This window comes from Daldinia childiae, assembly GCF_008694065.1.
Source record: "Daldinia childiae strain JS-1345 chromosome Unknown Scaffold30, whole genome shotgun sequence".
Taxonomy (NCBI): Eukaryota; Fungi; Ascomycota; class Sordariomycetes; order Xylariales; family Hypoxylaceae; genus Daldinia; species Daldinia childiae.
In genome coordinates, this window is record NW_022984671.1 from 14,496 (window position 1) to 34,922 (window position 20,427).

Genomic DNA, 20,427 nt, shown 5'->3' on the forward strand with positions numbered 1-20,427 from the left:
ATATCTGCTCAAACAAGATCCCGTTAGGTAATTAACCTGGATACAGATTGTGACGCTCCTAGAGATGTGGATGCAACTATGTAATATCAGAACTGTGCCTGAATCATCAGTTCGACATATCTAAAACCCCCGTAATAAAGGGCCTAGGTAGCGAGCGTACTTACCTACCGTATATATATCTTACCCCTCGTATCAGTTGCACCTCTAGGCTTTTCAGTATGGCCCATGAACCTTCATAGGAAAGGAACTAAGATAATCGACCATGTCGAATAACAACTTTCTCAACGTCTACAAGGGCGCGAACTCAGTCCAGGATTATTTCGATCCGGATTCAGCTCCTCCACTACCTCTCGTGGAGATTCCAGACCAACTTAACCCCTATCGGCGTGATGGCGTGAGGATATACGCCAAAATGATGACGATGCATCCGGCCAACAATGTAAAGGCCATGCCAGGTGAGTTACCGATATAACGTTACGTTAGGTACATGTTTCAATATTAACGTTGTGTTAGCATTAAACCTTCTAGAGAAGAGCGTGGTGCCAGGGAAGACCAAGACCATCATCGAGTACAGTTCGGGCTCGACTGTAATATCGATGTCCCTCGTCTCTCGAATTTTCCACGACGTTTCTGATATTCGTGCATTTTTGAGCAACAAGACCAGCGTAGCCAAGTTACGGCTGATGCAATTTTTTGGCCTCGATATGTACGTTGACCCCTAGTTCTCATAATGTGATCTTTAGTTAATCTCGAACTAGTACTCTCTTTGGAGGCCCATCCCAACCAGAGCCCACCGATGGGCGTGGAGGGATCAGGGCAGCTGAGAGGATGGCCGAAGATAATGAGTCGATCATCAACCCGAATCAATATGAAAATGATGATGTAAAATAACCTATACTTCTCTGTAATTAGCGAAGACTGACCGATAACAGAACTGGAAAGCACATGTTAGATGGACGGGACCCCAAATCCTCAAACAACTCCCAGAGATCAATTTGATCTGCGCTGGTATGGGTACTTCCGGTAGGTTATGCTAAAAATGCCGCAATGGTTACCATTATCTGATATATTCCAGGTACTATGACGGGATTGGGGATGTTCTTTAAGGAGTCGAAGTCTTCCGTCTTTCGTTTAGGGTTTGCACACCTCCGATCTAATTCGTTTGGCAACGGACCTACTAACAACTAGTAGAGTATGCACCGCGCCTGGTGATAGAGTCCCAGGTCCTCGTTCGTTTGCTCTTCTTGCGCCAGTCGAGTTCCCTTGGAAATCAGCAGTAGATCATATCGAGGAAGTTGGCTCACACGACTCCTTTTCCTTGTCGCTGGAAATGTGCCGCCAAGGCATCGTATGCGGCCCTTCTTCAGGTTTCAATCTAAAAGGGTTATTCCAGTTCATTGAAAAGCAAAAGGCCACAGGAACGCTATCGAAGTACGCAGGCGAGGATGGGGAAATCCATTGTGTGTTCCTTTGCTGTGATCTACCCTATCAATACATCAACGAGTACTTTGATAAGTTGGGCTCGGAATATTTCCCTTCCATTAAGAACGAGGTACGGGTTTACACGACGAGAAATAATAGTAGCACTAACCCGAAGACCAGGCACTAACCAAAGTCGATCTTTACCGCTATGATGAGGCATGGGAGAAAGATGCCACAACCGTTCTTCCCCTATTTTTCGAAATGAGAAGAGTAGCAACTAAAGAGGAGGTGCTGTCCGGTATTCTGAACGAGGCAGCAAATCAAAATGGGCTGAGTGAAGCCATTAATCTCAAAGATAATGCGGTTATTATTGATATCCGTCAACCCGTGGATTTCGGAGAGTTCAACCTACCCGGTTCCGTCAACTTACCGTTCGTGGATTCATTGACTACAAGTCCATTTTCGAATCCCGCGGTACTCGAAGCGCTGTGGCTGAAAATAGATGAGTATTTTCGAGCACCGTGTAGCGAGGTAGTGTCGTTATTACAGGGTAGGCGTATTCTGATCCTCTGTTATGATGGCGACAGCTCCCGCGTGGCGACTAGCGTGCTTCGTGCCAAGGGATACGAAGCGGATAGCGTGCGTGGAGGTTTTCAGGGGTTAGCTAAACTACAGTTAAGGGAGGCTAAGGACCATTATATTGTTGCCAATGGGCAAAGACCGAAGCAAGGAATCGCAGTAACACGAGAAGTTGAACTCGTCACACCATCTTAATAGTACCACCGGAATGATTTTGGTCGGAATAAGGAGGATTTGATAGGATAGTTCTATGCAAACTTGCGTGATAGGTAAATAATCCCTGGTCTCATAATCGAATCCCGGATTACCCGAGTTACTTATCTTTAGCGATAGGAATAAGCGGCTAGTTACGTAGGTATATATCAAAACTTATAGTATATAAAGTGACTATAAAAGCTAGGTATGTAATATGTTAGGCTGTTTACTAACTTGGCCTTCACCACTTTTGCACCATATCCACTTGACCACCGGCTAAAGTGAGATACGTGCGTTCGACAGGGATCTTGTCACCTTCGACGCGTTAAAATATATTTTAATAGGCAAGCTTTTGGAAAAGAGTCTACTTCTAGAACGTTTCGAATAAGACCTGTACGGAGGTGCAGAGGGAACACATTAAAAAAACGCTAAAATTATTGGACTGACCCCAAGGGTAAAGGGGGTAAATCAAAATAAAACCGATTAAAACTATATTGTTTATTACATATAAACCTTTAAATGAATAGGGTAAGTTTATAGCCATGATATATATTAAATAATAAGTTTTTAATTGCATAAAATTTAATAATAAAAAACTTTTTTATAAACATTTATTATAAATAAATATTTAAATAACACGTGATTAAAAGTAAGTAATAAAATAAAAAAAAAAAAAAAAATAAATAAATAAATAAATAAAATAAATAAAATAAAAAAAAAAAATAAAAAAAATAAAAAAAAAAAAAAAAAAAAAAAAAAAAAAAAAAAAAAAAAATAAAAATAAAAAAAAAAAAAAAAAAAAAAAAAATAAACGTTTTAAAATTTATTAATTTATACGTTATTAATTAATTTATTAATTTTATATAATAATTTTTTAATTAAAAAAAAAAACAAAAGTTTATATATTATATTATTTTAATTTATTAAAATAACTTAATAATTTTAAAATTAATTTAAAATAAAATTTATTATTTATATTAAATAAATAATAAATAATTTTAATAAATAAATTATTATAAAAAAATAAAAAAAAAAAAAATAATTAATAATATTACGTAAATAATTAATAAACGCACAAATTAAAAAAGTTTATATTATCGTATTATTTTAATTTATTAAAATGATTTAATAATTTAATAAATATAAATATTATTTTTAAAAAAAAACAAAATAAATATAATAATAAAAAAACATTATATTTTTAAAAAAAAATTATATAAATAATTTAAAATAAAAAAAAAATTTTACTATATCACGTTTATTTTTATCGATTTATTTCATTAAGTTATATCATATATTCGCTTATCGAATTTTAAAAAAAATATGGTTATACGTGGGGGTGGGTATAATGACAAATTTTGGGTTTTTTTAATGTGTTCCCTCTGCACCTCCGTAGACCTGCTAGGATCATCTCGAATCAACCGCAAGCCGTTGTGTTATATCCGGAAGAGAAGAGACTATAACCGAGTTAAAAGATGGCTACTGTAGAGAAACCGTTTCGTATCGTAATTGTCGGAGCCGGACTCGTGGGTCTTACTGCAGCACATATATTATCCAAAACGGATATCGACTTTGTTATACTTGAACGACATGAGAATTTAACACCCGAACTTGGCTCTCTCCTAAGCTTGTGGCCGCCGACATTTCGCATTTTTGACCAATTAGATCTACAAGATAAATTGGAGCCTGTTCTTAACCCTATCGACAATGGAGTCACCATGTCTGCCGACGACGGGTCCATATTCACATCGTGGAACCCCGGAGAGTTGATCAAAAAAAAGTACGTCAATCCAAAACCAAGGTAATGAGTATGGAACCAAGCTTATAGTTATCGTGATCTAGCCACGGGTACGGATTAAAGGTTACTCATCGCCCGCTCTTCATTGAAGCCTTATATCAAAGCCTGCCTGACAGTGCGAAAGCACGAATCAAGGTCAAGAAGCACGTCTTCAAAGTAAACGTGTCAGATGATGGAGTGGTCGTCGAGTGTACCGATGGTACCGTGGAAAGGGGCTCCATTGTGATAGGTTTAGACGGCGTTCACAGTAGAGTTCGCCAATGCATGCAGGCGATGGAGGAGGGTAGGGCAGCTCCGAGCATATCGGAAACCCCTAAGAGTCCCTACGTCACCACATACAGGATGGTCTTTGGAAGTATACCTATTCCTCCGACATTACCAAATAATGTCAATCACGAATGCGCGTCAGGACGTGTATCAACTCAGCTTCTCACTGGTAACTCTCTAGCAATGGTTCGGCGTGTATGAAGCGCTTGATAAACCTACGTCAGAACGCATCAAATATACCGAAAAGGATAAGGAGGAGGCCATACAGAGATGGGGACATCTGTACAACCGCTCCCGGCATGAGAGTGCGCGACGTTTTCGGCCTACAGGATGGAAACTTTGGTATGATCAACCTGGAGGAGGGTCGTGTAGACAAATGGTATTGGAATCGGTATCGTCCTCGCAAGTGATGCTATTCGGAAACTAGAGCCTCACGCCGGATTAGGATATAATAGCGGTTTGGCCGATGTAGTTGTCCTCGTGAATAAGCTCCGACGCTTACTCGAGACTACTCGGTCACCGGATACGAAAGCCTTAGAAGCGGTATTCGCCGACTACCAGGAGGAGCGGAAAAAGGATGAGCCAATAGTTCATGACATGTCCATGCGTCGTGCTCGAGCTTACGCGTGGCTCAGCCCAATGGATAAGATCATGACTAAATACATCATCCCTTACACTAGCTTCGGAGTATACAGCACAAACCGCATATATGGGCCAGTCGTCTCCCGTGCCCCTGTCCTGGATTGGCTGGAAGAGAAGTCTGATACCAAAAACTTGAAAATACCTTACGCCCACCATCCTATTGTCAAGGGGAAGAAGTCAAAGAATGCGTTATCAAGGAACCATAGCTACTACAATCCATCAGCCTATATCGGAGTGGTCATTGCGGCTGCTCTTACTGGAGTGGGACTCCAGTATTACCATAGGATCTTGACAATGATAAGTCCCAAGGCGACCTAGAAATGAGAAGATATAGAGCCTTTTTCTTTCTTATTTCATACGTAATATATGGAAGAGGACGGGTGTAGTGACTGCAGACGGTTCTACTCCAAGATATGTCCTTAACATTAATGCATTAGTTATATTAGATATTAGAAAGGGTGGACTTAGAAGAATGAAAGATATGATCTTGCGATCGGGATTTTACCTGGCATGATTTAGGACTCCTTCTCAAGTCGCATTATAGGTACACGGGCGTCGAAATAATGCGCCCATAACGATCAGAGTAAACGTAGGGACTCGAGCTTGCTAATCCAACGAACCTAGAATCTAGTAAGTACCTCCTGTATAAATCTGCAAAGTCCTCTAGACGGACGACTCTTACACGGTCCTATTATCAGTCTCACGATCGAACCCTCCTCTCCATACCAAGATATCCTCCATATCCAGGCCCTGCTTCGTATTAGGCTTACCCTGTGCAAGACGTAGCTTTTCGAAATATACCTCATATGCGGTATAGAATACAGTGCTCTTAGTTCCTGTTTTAGCACCGTAGCCACGACGGAAGTCGTTAAGTTGTTTGGACTGGATGCACTTAACCGTGGGCGCATTGAGCTGTGCATACAGATCACGACATAATTATGACTGTGTTACTCTCGGGGTTTCCCAGATGCGCATTGATCTTCCGTCGAATCTCGTCGCATGAGTCTATCTCCTCATCGTCCAAGCAGATGTGCTTAATGTCCGAGAATAGAGCCGCCATTGATGACACCTTGGGACGCTACTTGCATATGCTTGAACTCGTAGAATTGGCCTTTTGCGTTTACTTCTTGTTCGTATTCGGCATCGCTGACTTCGCTGACTTCGCTGTTTGGCGTTGCTTTAGCCATGTCTAAGTGTTGTGATATGCGAAACTATTCTGGCCATTTTTTGGGCTCGGTTTATCTCAGAAAAGTACCTAATTCAGGGTATTTGTACTGCACTCAATAACTTGAGAAAATTCGATCTTGTTCATTATATTGACCTCGAGTAACTTTCCGATCCAATTACGCACAATGTCGTAACTAAGCATCATCTCGTCTTCGAAAATATCAGAACCAACGATGGCGTCTAGGTTACGATTGAGAGCTGCGAGTTCCTCTTCGAATGACATACCCGCCTTGCGCTTCTTACTCAATGATTCATTTCTTGTCATAATACCCTTCGTATTCGTAAGCTTAACTTTCTCTGATGCAGTCCTCGGTCGCACAGCTGCAGCCTGTACACTTCTGGCTTTTGGTTTTCCATTTCTTCGTGGTCTATATTGTAAAAAAAAAAAAAAAAAAAAAAAATTCATTTGTTAGTAGTGGGACACGCGTTGTATTCTAGAAGAGGCGTTTGGACCAGCGTAGCGGGCATAGGGCCTATTTACGCCTGGAGTTCCGTGCGCTAATGACGATCAGCTTTCTAGATACTATACGGATGCAATTTGAATAGCATCACTTAAAATCTAGCAAATGTGAAATATATTCAAATATAGGTAATTATAAAATAGAATTGTAGCCTTTTTTTAGCCATCGAAATAGAAACCAATTCGTTTTCTCCCCCGGGTACCTTTACCACTCCCTTTTCATTGTCCTTTCAAGCACAACACTTGAATTTTCAAATAAATAAATTTCACAAATTTAACCCAGAAGGAATCTCTAACAATCTTTAACCAAAGACATTTCAAGGAGTTAAGGGAAGGGAAGAAGATAACGACATACTCTTGTGACGAATATCTAGAAAACAGTCTAAGAAACCTAAGTTGCCCTAATCTTCATTTACGGATATGAAGTACAAAAGGATATGAGCTTTCTTTATAATACTATTTAAGAATAGATTAATCGCCTCAAGTCATTTGAGGTAAAGATAGAATAATTATGAAGATGGATCTTTCCCGGCTCTCGGGTATATCGTTTACCATTGCCTATCTCCATACATCCTTTCCCCATAGTTAGAAGAACATAAAACTACAGGCACTTCTTGGAACATATTAAGTAATAGGGTTCGTTAAATTTAAGTTGAGTCTTAATCGAGGTGACGAAAGTGGCAACGACTTCTACTAGGTGCTAATCGTCTGGTTTCTAGACTTGATGGGCGGATGATGATCTTCCAGCTCTGTGGAATTGCCGAAACAACCCCACACAAAATTCATATGGCTATTCTCTTCGAGTACGACAGTATCATCTTCTTTGCCGGTTTTGACATCATGTAATAATTCATATTTAGGAGGAGCTACCCCGACTCGCCCCAGATGTAAGAATGGCAGTTATCTCAAGTTTCCCTTCCTCTTCTACTTGGTACCAGTTCCCATAGGCAATATTGAAGATGTTGAGACTCACTCTCGTCGCTCTAGGGCTCCTTGCAGCTCAGGCCGTAGCACAATGCACCCGCGAAGACCTCATTGCTGCTACTGATAGTCTCCTTGCAGCACAGACTGCGGGAACTCCCGACACGGTAGCTCCTCTGGCCGACACAGTGGTCTACTTGGAAGCATTTAAGACGGCTGATATCAAGACTGGAATACTGTCTCACGCGCTCAATATTGACTTCAACCGTAGTCTCCACGACACCACCCAATGCGCAACTTACACCGAGATCGTTGTCACAGACAAGGCGCACCCGTACGTCATAGGCACGCAACTGCGCTTCGCCGACGGAAAGATCGCCAATATCAGCTCTCTCGTTACTGATCAGGGCGATTGGCTTTTCAACGCTACCGGTACCCTCTACTGGGCATCCCAGGAGAAGTGGGACCCAATCCCGGAGGACCAGCGCGACAGCCGCGAGGTGATCCAGGCCGCAGCCGATGCCTACGCCGACCTCTTCAACGACAAGTCCGTACAAGTCCCTTGGGGACACCCTTGCGCACGTCTTGAGGGTGGTGCTTACACTGGCTCTGGATCCGCCGACGATAGGTGTGATGTCGGTGTTCCCAATGGTAAGTCATATCTATTTAGAACAACGAGGGAATTTGATAGATCACTAACGCTTAATTTGCAGGAGTCAATCTGAGCAACCGTCGTTATGTCATTGACGAGACTCTTGGTGCTGTTGACATCTTCATCGACTTTGCGACTGTTCCAGACAGCCACGAGTTCCGAGTCGAGAAAGGCAAGCTTCGCTACGTCCATACCATAACTGTGATGGGTGGTTAAATAGTGTGAGAGAAAGGTTTCATTCCTGTAGAGAGCCCAGTATTGCAAGTTGATTGAAAAGGAAATGATCGGATACGGATAGCACATGGGAGTATAGGAAATAAAACACCTTTGAACAGTCTTACATGAAGAGATAGGGGTCAATAAGTATTCTACCATACTATGACAGATACCTAAGCAGTAATTCATTTTCTAAAATATGCGTCTTTACTCGACGTATCGAGCGATATAACTATGAATATGCTGGGATGCAGCCATCGTGAAGACCGGTAATACCTAGATTAAAGCATTTAGAAACGTATGGATTTGAATGTACCTTGTATACCTAATTTAATGAAGTTGTTAGTTAATCTATAAAAAGTATTGATAAAATATCAAATATATAAACCTACCTACCTGTTATAATATCTTGCTCTGTCTAAGTAAAGATAAGTAAAAACAATTGTAGCCAACGGAAGAAGCACATGGGAAATGGCGAGTCAGGGGATTCGTCGCATTCACCGCTATCGCCGAGACTTTTCACGATAGTAACAAAAGTTGTGTGGCAAGTGGGTCTTATTCAAGATCCACTCCGTTGGGCCCGTTCTAGGCCCCGACGTAATAATCCATCTCACTTTTTTTTTCCTAATTCATAAAACCCTCACCAGTCGCTCGTTATCTTATGTTCATGTTTTTCCCTTTTTTCATTCGTTAGGACATCCACCCCGGAGACGGACCGCGAGTCTGACCGAGGACTCCAATGAACCCAGCGGGTCATCTGCTGTCTCCTACGAGCAGCCTGCCACCTTTACGTTCGTTGACTGCACTCAATAGGGACCGAATATTCTCGGCTCTAGATAACCTTTATGAGTTGTACTGCCCCGTCTCGTTACCACGGGCAGTTAAGTCGCAGCTCGAACATGGGAAGGCTCATGATGATTTACTAGTCCAACCGATCGACTCCGGCTACGTCTCCGAGGATGATATAGATTCGGAATATGATCTTGACGAGTTACGTGCAGACACCTTCGAGCGTAACTTCGCTATTCGCTGGTTGACTACTTTAATCGCCAGCGCGGAAGAGCTACCCCTGAGTAATGAAGACGAGCGCGAGCAGGCGGTTGATAAAGCTTCCTTTATCCTTGCCTCGTTCACCAAACTCGCGGACGGAGATGACGAAGAGGATTCCGGAATTACACGAGAATTTTCTTTCGAACTATCGTTATTCTCCAATCAGGGTTCTCCTGGGTTGAAGGAGTCTGGTATCCGTGAAAAGGTCTCGATAGACGTGCAACTCAATGATGCACCACAAACCTCCACAGATCACACCGATGTTGGCCTACAGAGCTGGGGTGCATCCATTGTTTTCTCTGACCTGTTATGTTCGTCACCAGACCGGCTCGGACTTAATCAAGAAACCCTCGGCTCGTCTCCGCGTATCATCGAGCTTGGTGCCGGGACGGGACTAGTCAGTCTTGTTCTTGCTAAAGCGCTACCTCACTTCGGTGTATCTGATGCCACCTTGATAGCAACAGACTATCATCCGGCTGTTCTTGAGAATCTACAGTCTAATGTCAAGCTCAGCCGGGTAAGCGTAGAGACATGCTTCCTCAATTGGTCCGCCCCTATCTTGGAAGCACCGCTCGACTTATCAGCAGACGTGCTCGTAGCGACCGACGTGGTATACGCACCTGAGCACGCTGTGTGGCTTCGAGACTGTGCGACCCGTCTGCTCGCACCTAAGGGTGTGTTCTGGCTACTCATGACTATACGCCCGAATGGCCGCTTCGAAACTGTGGTTGACTCTGTCGAAGCCGCCTTCAATGGATCATACTCCCAAACCTCAGACAATCGACATCTCGCAATTCTGAACATGGAGGGTGTTGAAAAGCGCCGTGGCGTTGGACGTGGAGATGAGAGTGGATATAAACTATTTAGAATCGGGTGGGCTTAGACGAATAAACTAGAATTAGAAGGGTGTTAGACTTATATAGCTAGACGTATGGCAGAGTTACAGTATAGAGTATTTCAGGGCAGCATACAAAGGCGTACTAGATACCTGAAGTTGTTTTTAATTTAACTATTATATTAATGCTTTAACTATATGAAGTTAGTATACACAAGAAAAAAAAATGATACCAGCCCACCTCGGAGTTCGAAACTTATATAACTAAGAGTTGTCAAACATAGAGGTAGGTATGAATAGGGAGTGTGATAGTAGATCATGGTATCTACCTATGTAGTACGGAACGCGCCACAGCTATATTACCCACCATCCTTATAGACTTAGAAATCTCGTTACCTCCAATCAGCTGCTCAATCCTAAGACTAAAGAAAGAAATTATTCTGCTCGCTTGACGGAAAAGGGATTTGGCGTGAAGATCCCATAAGGATCAACTCTCTTTCTAATCTCACGAAGTTTGTCATACTTTACCCTATCTTCATAGTAACAGTTCCACACAGCATCCAAATCCCATTCTCCGTACGAGCCCCAGAGCACACGGCGGTCCTCTTTTGAAAAGATACCGTTGGGGCCGATGGCCTCCTCATCGTTCACCTTTTGCCAGTCTTCAGCTCGCGTTTTAGTTTCATCGCTGTGGAAGCAGTCCATTGTGCACAAGATACTCGTGTCTCGCCAGCTGTACGCCGTACCGTTTCCTGCATTCCGCGTGAACATGGAGTTCTTCCCACCGAAACACTGTAGCTGTGCCGACAACCAGCACCGGTTGTGTTCGGGTCGAATGATAGAATCGATACGGTTGACAACCCAGTCGGCCCAACCGTCTTTAGCAAGCGTGTGCGAACGAGTACTGTAAGTACGCTTGACGTATGGGTGTTCAAACTCGCGCACGTTACGGAAAATCCAGTCACCAGTGAGCTGCGACATGGGCTTCTCCTGAACATTGCTGTTACCAAGAATCCAGTCGGAGCCCTCCTTAATACGATCAAACCATGAATTATCGCACACGTCACCACTCTCGAACGGCACCCACTGCGCAAACACGACAATGGTACGCGGCCACGCAATCAGTCCATTTTTGCCGTAGTACTCTGGGTGCTTCCGTGCCATCCACTCGTCAATTCCTGGGCATAGATCGAGTAGAGGAAATGCCGAGCTAAGCACGCTGATACAAAAGTCGTAGTTGCGAGGAAAGTTTTCATTGTCAGACATCTCAACAAGGATGTCAACTAGACGCTTCAAGGTTTGGGTGTCGTAGAGGTACATTGCCTTCATACCCTTAGAGCCGTTATAGTCTTGGTCGCGGTGCATCTGGATAGTGAAATGAGTCAAGACTCCAAGGTTACCGGGACTGCCACCTAAGAAAGCCCAAAAGAGATCTGGGTCAGTAGATTTGGTGATTTCCTTGAAGTTTCCGTCAGTGTCTACGATCTCGAGAGATAGTATGTGGTCCCCGAATAACCCGAAACTACGTCCCAGTTGACCGTAACCTATTTCCTATTAGTAACTGATGCTTTTAAAAACTGCAACTTCTATATGGACTTTCAACAAGGGGGATATTACCTCCAGTTTGTGCGTGTCCGCCGACATGAACCTCAGTGCATTGCCCATGAGGTACAAACAGCTTATGTTCCGTAACCCAAGCATTGAATTCCCCAAGGCTCCAGCTAACGCTGGTACGAGCATATGCCTTTCCATCTTTCTCGAAGATAGCTCGATCCTCTGGACCCCTAAATGAATGCTCTAGGTCCAGCTGAATATTTGGAGCGCTCGTAGACGAAGCTCCACTATATTGGTGGCCGCCTGTCTTGATGGCTACCGCGATTTTCTTCTCTTTAGCATACTTGAGGGTTAGTACAATATCCTCCTTCGTCTTAGGTTGGACAATTAATCCTGGGTTGAGGTCGCGTTCCTTGCCATAAGTTGATGTCGCGTACTGATACTTTACTTCATCGTATTCCTTTGCTCCTGGTATATATTGGTTACCACTGATACCTGTGATGGTTGCCATTGTTCTTGGGATGAATTTATGGATATTGATTTTGCACTTCATACGATGCTGACTATCTGAGGGATATATGCCTCAGTACTTATAGCCTTACACGTCTCTATGATACTCCGATTGTCACGAGGTGGAACTAAACAGCATGGAAACAAATTCGTTGTTCCGCAAGGAACTCTAACAACCTACCGATGGGGTTCACCCGGTGTGCTCAAGAGCTTATCATGTGCCTGACTCAGCTGTCAGCTCACGTCGTACGCATTCGACAATTCTTCACACCTTTAGCACGAGATGTATGATGCGGATATATCTTATTTGGTGGTATGCGAAGTCTTACGTTAGCACAACAAAGGACGCCAGTTACGGGAAGAAACCAGCCTACCACGTATTGTAAGACACTCTTAAAATACTAACCTAATGTATTATCTAGCAGTATTTATTAGTAATTGTAATAGGCAATCATTATTACCTTGTAGCCCAGCCTCACATTACGGTAGGTATTTTACGTAAGAATGACAATGCAGCAACTATTATAATACCTTTAGTTTTTTCGAGCTGAAAGCTAAGGTAGTTCTCTACTTTGAACTGGCGGAAATGAACGAAGAAAATCAATCAATCGATGAGTACCTATTATAATATTGTCACATGAACCTTAGGTAGGTGGTTATCATTGCTTTTGCTGATTCAGTGGCGCCGGGGCGAAGACATGTTTTAGATAATAGATAGTCGACCATGTTTCACTTGGTTCGAGTTGGGGGTGAAAGTGAAAGTGGTAGAGTGGATGCAAAGCTGCAAGCCAAAGACCTGCAGATGGAGTGAGATATTTCGGTGTTTTGTTGCCAAGGTCGGTGACCATTACCCTCACCCGGACTGTCAGAAAGCAAACTCTCAGGGTAATCTGTCAGCAAACATGTCGCTATTACCCCGAGATTTGATGATACCACGACCATCTAGAAGTGTGGCTTAATCTAAATTTTTAGCCCCCTACCTAGGTAGCTATTCGTCGTGACTGCTTCTCGTTAGTTTATACATGACTTTATTATGACAGATGGTCTTTAGAATTAGGGGTAATGTGACATTATCAGATTCTGAGAACAGGTAACTTTCATCCTGCTGAAAGACAATTATATTGCCACCAAGATATTTAATTACATCACATGTACCTATTATGATGTAGAGGCGTCCCGCTTGTAAAGCTCACTTCTATTTTATATCTACTGATTACCTAAGACATAGTGCTTATAGATATCTATTAGATAGTAGAGTAAGATCAGTAAACCACTACACAATTACCAATATACGATGGAACACATCACTATTCTAATATGATACCTGGTAAGCTTCTCGAATCAGTTGTGGCCAGTCAATCCCAGCATATTCGCTAGGAAAGCGGTATTCCTTCTCAACAGACCTAGTATTCCCCTGAAAATTGAACCAACTATCCCATCTGATTCCAAGAGTCCCATAAACCTCCCAAACCGATGGCCCTCCTGAGCCCATCATCACGTACGAACTTTCAGGCCACACATAGCAACCACTGCCGCCGGAAAAGTTTATACGTTCCATATTTTGCCATGATTCTGATATATACCCACTATCTCCATTATCATCGGTAGTCGTAGAGCCTGCTACGTCTGTATCAAACTTACTAGAATCTTGAGATGAATCATGACTGAAATCTAAGTCCGACGGGCAGGAAGCTCCGTCCAGATCGAAATATAGTGCAATGATTTCGTCGACTTCGAGCTCAGCTCCTTCATATTGCGCCATGCTCTATAGTTTCTTAAATTTCAGTCTTCAACCGGAGACCTAAGTTTGACAATAGAAATAGAAATTGCTGCTGAGGGGGTTGTCAAGAACAAGAAACTATTTTTAATTCCTGCCCTCTCTGGTCATATTCCCAAGTGTCGGAGAACATGAAGCTATAAACGGATACCGTGACTATTTTGTATCATATAAGTATATCTTGTTAGTATATACGGGCGTATGTTTGACTCGAGTTCATTGTAAAATTTACTGAAAGAGAGAAAGGTATTATAGCATACAAAGATAGCTATAAGGAAGACTACGTTTTAAATATGAACAATAGTTAATTGTTAAGGACAATGCATTTAATGTAAAGAGACCTATAAAAAGCACATTGTTATTTTAGGTACGTAAACACTTAGATACTTTCGTGAATTTTGATCCTCGGGTAGAATTTATCGAGTGTATACGACTATTATGAATAAGATGATCACCACAGACCATGAGTAGTTCACGCAAGTTTGTTGATCGCCTCCCCGGGTCTACTTTTAGAAAGAAATCGTAGCAACGTTATTAAAAGTTTGAAATACCAAGTTAGCATAAAACATTTCTGGCGCTTCTAATAGATTTTAAAATTAAGACAGCCTCTAAGTGCCTCTAAAACAATGCATTATATACAGGTATACTACTTCTTTAATAGGTTCTTTATTGGATAGTTCCAATCCATTAAAAAGATACTAAGAAAATACCTACCTAGGTAATGCCTTTATATAGGTAACTTAGGTACCTAAGGTATAGCAACCTCTTATCCACCGTGTTCAAGTAAAAGGGGGAAAGGGGGCTTAGTCAGCTCCCTAGTCACATGTAATGGAATTCATCCGGGCACTTATGTACCTAGGTCCTAGGTAAAGTTCTAGGCAGCACAATAAGGTACCCAAGGTTAAGGCACAGCAACACACCCTAAAGAAAGTACTTTATGGGAAGGTGCTTGCCTAATAGTCTTACCTTAGGTATTAATCTTTAATATTTTAGCATCTGAGTTACTTGATTAGTGTAAAACTTAGGTCATATTAGTTCTAGTTATTTCGAAGCCGAACCCAAGCGAAAACACATAAACACATAAACTCGCAATGACCGACCTGAAGCCGATTCAAGCCGAAACACACCGCCCCTTTGTGCTAATCGTCTGTCACTCCTTAACGGGACACCTCTCTCCCCTAATCCGCATAGCTACAGCCCTTCATGCATTAGGCTGGGAGACCTTCTTCTTAGGACCGACCGCGCACCGTCGAGGTATAGAAGCGACCGGCGCCGTTTTTTTGCCTTTACGAGAAGATGCCGACCTCGACGATAAGGCGTATTATGAAAACCCACCTTTTCCTGAATACGCAGCACTGCACTGGGCTGACCGCGTGCTGGTTGATCTGCGCAAGCAGTGTCTTGACCCTCTTCCTACGCAATGGTCCTGCTTCGTAGACGCCTTGAGAGTATTGCAGACTCGTGATCCGGAGCGCAAGATTATCTTATTAGCCGAGGCGTTCTTCTATGGTACTTTACCGCTGTTCTATGGCGCATCACTTCCCCATGATTTGAAATTGGAAGAAATTCTGTTGGGATCATTGTGCGTATCGGTGACTATACCTGCGATCCGTAGTGTCGACTTACCGCCTGCTGGGTATCCCTTCCCCTTTGACTCGTCACCAGACGGCCGCGTGCGTAACGCAAATCTTTGGGAAAGAAGTTGGGAGCGCAAAACCAGCTACCTAGCCGCACTCTTAGTCACTAAGATGCGCGAGGCGGGTGCTGATCGCTGCGTCGATGAAATATTCCTCTCAGGCGCAAATTATCTGTGCCATGATACTATCCTACAGCTTGGCGTTCCTGGGTTTGAATATCCACGCAGCGATTGGCCTCCTGGCTTCAAGTTTGCAGGGCTAGTACAAGGCCCGCCACCGAGTTGCAAATCCCGGAGAACAGCCATCCTCTCCTTCTCCTGCTCCTGCTCGTAATAATAAAACCCCTAACTTCCCTTGGTGGTCTGAACTCACATTTAATACCGCCCTTTCTACCCTTCTACCCTCAGATCCGCGTCGCGCCGCAAAAAAGAAGGTTATCGTCGTCGCGCAAGGTACCGTAGAGATAAACCCCTACGATTTGATCGTACCTACACTGCGTGCCTTCGCTAACCGGTCGGACGTGCTGGTTGTTGCCATTCTCGGGTGGAAGGATGCCAACCTATCTAGCTACGGTGTCGATATTGAGATTCCGGTTAACGCTCGTATTGCTAACTACCTTTCGTACGATGCGGCACTAGCCCACGCTAACGTATGGATACATAACGCGGGATTCGGCGCTGTGAACCATGGTATTGCGAACGGGGTCCCCATGGTAGTCGCGGGCGAAGGAATGGATAAAACGGAAAACTCGCGACGAGTAGCCTGGTCCGGGATCGGAATCGACCTTGGTTGCGCGAAACCATCAGTTGAGCAGGTTAGAGGGGGCGTTGAACGCGTGCTAGAAGATGAACGGTTTACAGAACGTGTGCGGGAGCTACGGAAACAAAGCCAGGAGATAAACTGCTTCGATATGGTTCACAGTGAACTAGTTAGGATAATGAAAACACGGCCTGGCATTAAGCAACGGGGTCTAGAATCTTAATGAAAAGGGTTCGCATTTACTACCTGCTGCCAAATTTTGGCCCGTATTCACACGCAGAATGGTATCAGATTAATCAAGTTGCTTCCTGTAACACTTCCATCGACGATTAACTTCCTAACATCCTCCTATTTAGAGAATGCAGTCCATGGAGAGCCATCTCAATCCCCCTTCCAGTGTTTCTACATATTCGTATAATCAGCTTTTTTTTTTTGTTTGCATTAAGTTATACTTAATAACGCCGTGCCGAAGGGACATGCTTCGTGCCAGTATATGGTTAACAAGATAACCAACTTATCAAAACGTGTGCTCCTAAATATAGGCAATAATCTATTGAGAAAGGGTTGATAATTCCGGGTCGATAAGGTAACAAACGAGGCGTAGAATTTATCGAGTCGTATCCTGAGTCTCGGGATAGTAACATCCGCCGGCTAGCACGAGGTTCATACGGGTGAACTGAACCTTCATGACAGGTGTTTTCTTCGTCGGAAACGCGCTAATCTGGTCTGGTGTTATCATGACGTCCTTGCCCTTCCTCTTACCCGTACCGCCAGCTGCACCGCTGGCAGGTTGCGTTGTCTGCCCGCTTTGTTTGTTATCGCCTTGTCCACCTACCGCAACAATTGTGCTATCCCCGTCCTGTTGGTTTGCGGGACGACTGCCTTCGGCCGGCATCTCAACATCCCAAACGCGCACCGTATTATCCTGTCCACCGGATATGAGCACGTTACTCTCAACACTAAAACTGAGTGACCAAATTCCACCACGTCCATGGCCACGGCAACGCTTAATACGGGTAGCCTTATCTATATCCCATAGAAAGATGTTACCACCGATATCAGCTGACGCGAGGATCTTGCCGTTAGGGGCACACTCCATTGCAGATATGTATTCAGTATGGCCAGTAAATATACGAACGCAGTTGCCACTGACCACAGACCACATGCGGATCGATTTGTCTGTCTCGTCAGAAGCTGAGAATACATACGTGCCATTAGGATGCCATGCCACGGCCGAAATGGCGGTGTCGTGGCCGACAAGGAGACGTTGTGCCGATGCGTGGTCTTGCGACCAAACTCTGACGGTTTTATCCCACCCGCCAGTCACGAAGTAGTGACCATGTGGACTCCACGAGAGAGAGAAGACCGGGCCATCATGACCCCTGTATATGCAAAGGCAGGTCCAAACCTCAAGAGACCACAATCGTACTTGGCCATCGGCCGAAGAGGAAAGAAGAAGCTTGGTATCTGTCTCCGGCTGAGGCGAGCCTTCGTAAATATTACGATCTAAGTTGGCTACAGCATCCGAAAAAGCCACGGAATAGACGGGAGCAGAATGGCCGATCAACTTGCGGTTGTTAACTTTCATGTCCTTCTCGGGCCCCAGACGAGACTTCAAAGCTTTGCCGTCAAGAGACCATACGCGAATGTATGATTCTGTAGTTCCTACCGCCACAAGTTCTTGGTCTTTCGAGAAGTCCATGCACGAGATGCTAGATGACGTTAACGCGGAATTCTAAGCTAGCAAGCTAAAGTAATTCTTACCTCCCGAGATGATTGTGGAATGTAAACATGCAAACTGAAACACCAGGGCCTACACCACCGGTACGACCTTCAATTCTGAACCGATCTCGATTTTCTCGAACTTTCTGCATTTCCATGACGACGTCTCTTGCTCTTGATGGAGGGTATGGAATATCTGTTCGCTGTGGAGAATCGCCTGATTCTCTCTTGATAGGATGCATGGCATTGAATTCTTCTACTAATGTAGGTAATCCTTCTCGAGGTGGACGAAGTCTATCCTCTTCTTCCAGCTCAGCAACAACATCGCCCCGAAGATCGGGATCTATCGGGAGTGGTCCAAGCTTCAGGGCGGCGGTATTATCGAGGATGTTGCGGTTGGAAAGGCCACTACGGCTGGAGACACCTGGGATACCCTCTTGGATGTCGACTTCATCAAGTTCTTGATGACGAGCACGGCGGTAAATAGCTTCGAAGCTAAACGGCTCGATAGGACCCCGATCCACAGAATCAACACGACAGTGTTGCTGTATAATATCAAGAACTATGGCTCCGCACTGTTCCAACTCTCGTTCTAAAAAGTGGAATAGATGTCCCGTTAGAGACTTGCTAATCGGAATGACGTACTGGTTCTCTAGATACGCCTTGGCGAACGCGTTCTCCCGGACGTGTACGGAGAGGGTTATGGTAGACAGACTCTTCAACTCGTCATGATGCGTTTTTTGAAACCGGCTCCGGATTTGTTCCATAAGTTCCTGTGCATGAGTATAGGAAGCCTGGCTAACCAAGCGGAGGTAGGAATAAATGAAGAGAGGCCAAAGAATCTTCCCCAGCTCAAACTATCCACGGGTAAGATGACCGTCATCTAGTATTTAGCTAGGAATAATACATACCTTGTAAAGATCGACTCCGTTATCAATCCATCGTGCAAAATGTTTGAACGCCCTCAGATACTTTCCTGCGGGGAGGAACTTGTTTGGGGCCACTGCATCATTATGATCTCGAGGTTTCCCGTTCTCGTTAATATCCTTCACCTCCTGGCGGAATATTTCTTCTGTACGGTTATACCCTTTCTTAATGAGGTAATCGGTAACCTAAACGACGTAATTAGCCTTGTTTAATACTAAATAAAGTACAAGTAAGGTGAAAGGGAAAAGGCAATGCAAAACCAAGCATACTAGTTCATGGAAGGGTCTTTGTGGAGGTTTTGGTGTATTAGAATTCTGGAAACTAGTTTGACTCATGGGGATATGCTCGCCGGAAGCTCTAGGCCTCTTTAGAACCTCATTCTGGAATGGAAGTTGAGGAGCAGGACGTTTAGACATGATGATGAGTTATGAATGTAGATAGAAAATGGTCTGAATGATGATACGGATTTAATAGACCGGTATGCTTGCGCGCGTGTTTTAATCTTAGGCTGGCACAAGATAAATAGATATCGAGTGTTAATTTGGTAATTACCGATTAATGAAGAATATAAGAGATTGGAAAATGGGTGTTTGTAGTGATGGAACAGCTTGCTTCCAGAAGATGGTGACGAAGATGGCGTACGAAATTTGAAGATGATGACATTCAGGAGTGAAAGTTTGTTGTAAGAATAAAAATAACTAGGAGGTAGGTACGTAATTAAAAAGATAAGTTACGGCTTACGATTTGGTTAAGATTCTGATTGCTACTCCCAGTTGCTGTGGAAGCTGAGGATGTGGTGGGGTTGCTAACAACACCTGGAGTTGTAGTTGACGGCTGCGGTTGGGGGGTGAAGTTATTGCTAGATGCACCTCCAGTTCCAGCACTTTGTGGTGCTGGATTAGACATGGCGAAAGTTATACAGGATTCGCGTATTTTAATCGACTATGGGAATATTGATTCCTAGCAACAATAAGCTTATCATCAATACTACATCAGCATTATAGTAATTCCTATAGAAGCTGAATGAGAACCTAAAGATAGCATAAGTAGCGTTAGCATATTTGATGAGACGCGATGGGAAGTTTAGAAGTTTAGAGTTGAGGCTCAAAACTGAAAAGGACAGGCTGATGCAGGTACGTACACAAAATAAGGTTGAAGGCCCCACTAAGGTACGAAGTATTCCCGTGATTTATGATGATGATGCACATGCCAAAAAGTGGTCTGTGAGTACATAAAGCTCAATTAATTGAAGCTTAGATATTTTCTATGTACATAGG

The 20,427-nt window shown here is 43.6% G+C and overlaps 6 protein-coding genes across 6 annotated transcripts; 4 read left to right on the top strand and 2 right to left on the bottom strand.

Moving 5' to 3' along the window:
• Positions 1-262: 262 nt before the first annotated feature.
• GL218_09510 (Cysteine synthase B) lies at positions 263-2,196 on the top strand (the record flags this gene model as incomplete). Its single annotated transcript, XM_033586340.1, has 7 exons — positions 263-455; positions 514-706; positions 759-882; positions 933-1,023; positions 1,076-1,136; positions 1,192-1,552; positions 1,603-2,196. The coding sequence occupies 7 exons, from the start codon at positions 263-265 to the stop codon at positions 2,194-2,196; spliced, it is 1,617 nt and encodes a 538-aa protein (XP_033436028.1).
• Positions 2,197-7,549: 5,353 nt separating this feature from the next.
• On the top strand, positions 7,550-8,379 carry GL218_09511 (uncharacterized protein; the record flags this gene model as incomplete). Its single annotated transcript, XM_033586341.1, has 2 exons — positions 7,550-8,162; positions 8,225-8,379. 2 exons carry the CDS (start codon positions 7,550-7,552, stop codon positions 8,377-8,379), a joined length of 768 nt encoding a protein of 255 aa, XP_033436027.1.
• A 739-nt stretch (positions 8,380-9,118) lies between these two features.
• GL218_09512 (Protein-lysine N-methyltransferase EFM2) lies at positions 9,119-10,312 on the top strand (the record flags this gene model as incomplete). Its single annotated transcript, XM_033586342.1, has 1 exon — positions 9,119-10,312. One exon carries the CDS (start codon positions 9,119-9,121, stop codon positions 10,310-10,312), a length of 1,194 nt encoding a protein of 397 aa, XP_033436030.1.
• Positions 10,313-10,699: 387 nt separating this feature from the next.
• On the bottom strand, positions 10,700-12,329 carry GL218_09513 (uncharacterized protein; the record flags this gene model as incomplete). Its single annotated transcript, XM_033586343.1, has 2 exons — positions 10,700-11,808; positions 11,882-12,329. 2 exons carry the CDS (start codon positions 12,327-12,329, stop codon positions 10,700-10,702), a joined length of 1,557 nt encoding a protein of 518 aa, XP_033436029.1.
• A 2,867-nt stretch (positions 12,330-15,196) lies between these two features.
• On the top strand, positions 15,197-16,724 carry GL218_09514 (4'-demethylrebeccamycin synthase; the record flags this gene model as incomplete). Its single annotated transcript, XM_033586344.1, has 2 exons — positions 15,197-15,778; positions 16,005-16,724. The coding sequence occupies 2 exons, from the start codon at positions 15,197-15,199 to the stop codon at positions 16,722-16,724; spliced, it is 1,302 nt and encodes a 433-aa protein (XP_033436026.1).
• A 384-nt stretch (positions 16,725-17,108) lies between these two features.
• Positions 17,109-19,566, bottom strand: GL218_09515 (Transcription initiation factor TFIID subunit 5; the record flags this gene model as incomplete). Its single annotated transcript, XM_033586345.1, has 4 exons — positions 17,109-18,213; positions 18,266-19,080; positions 19,135-19,335; positions 19,420-19,566. The coding sequence occupies 4 exons, from the start codon at positions 19,564-19,566 to the stop codon at positions 17,109-17,111; spliced, it is 2,268 nt and encodes a 755-aa protein (XP_033436025.1).
• Between the last annotated feature and the right edge of the window lie 861 nt (positions 19,567-20,427).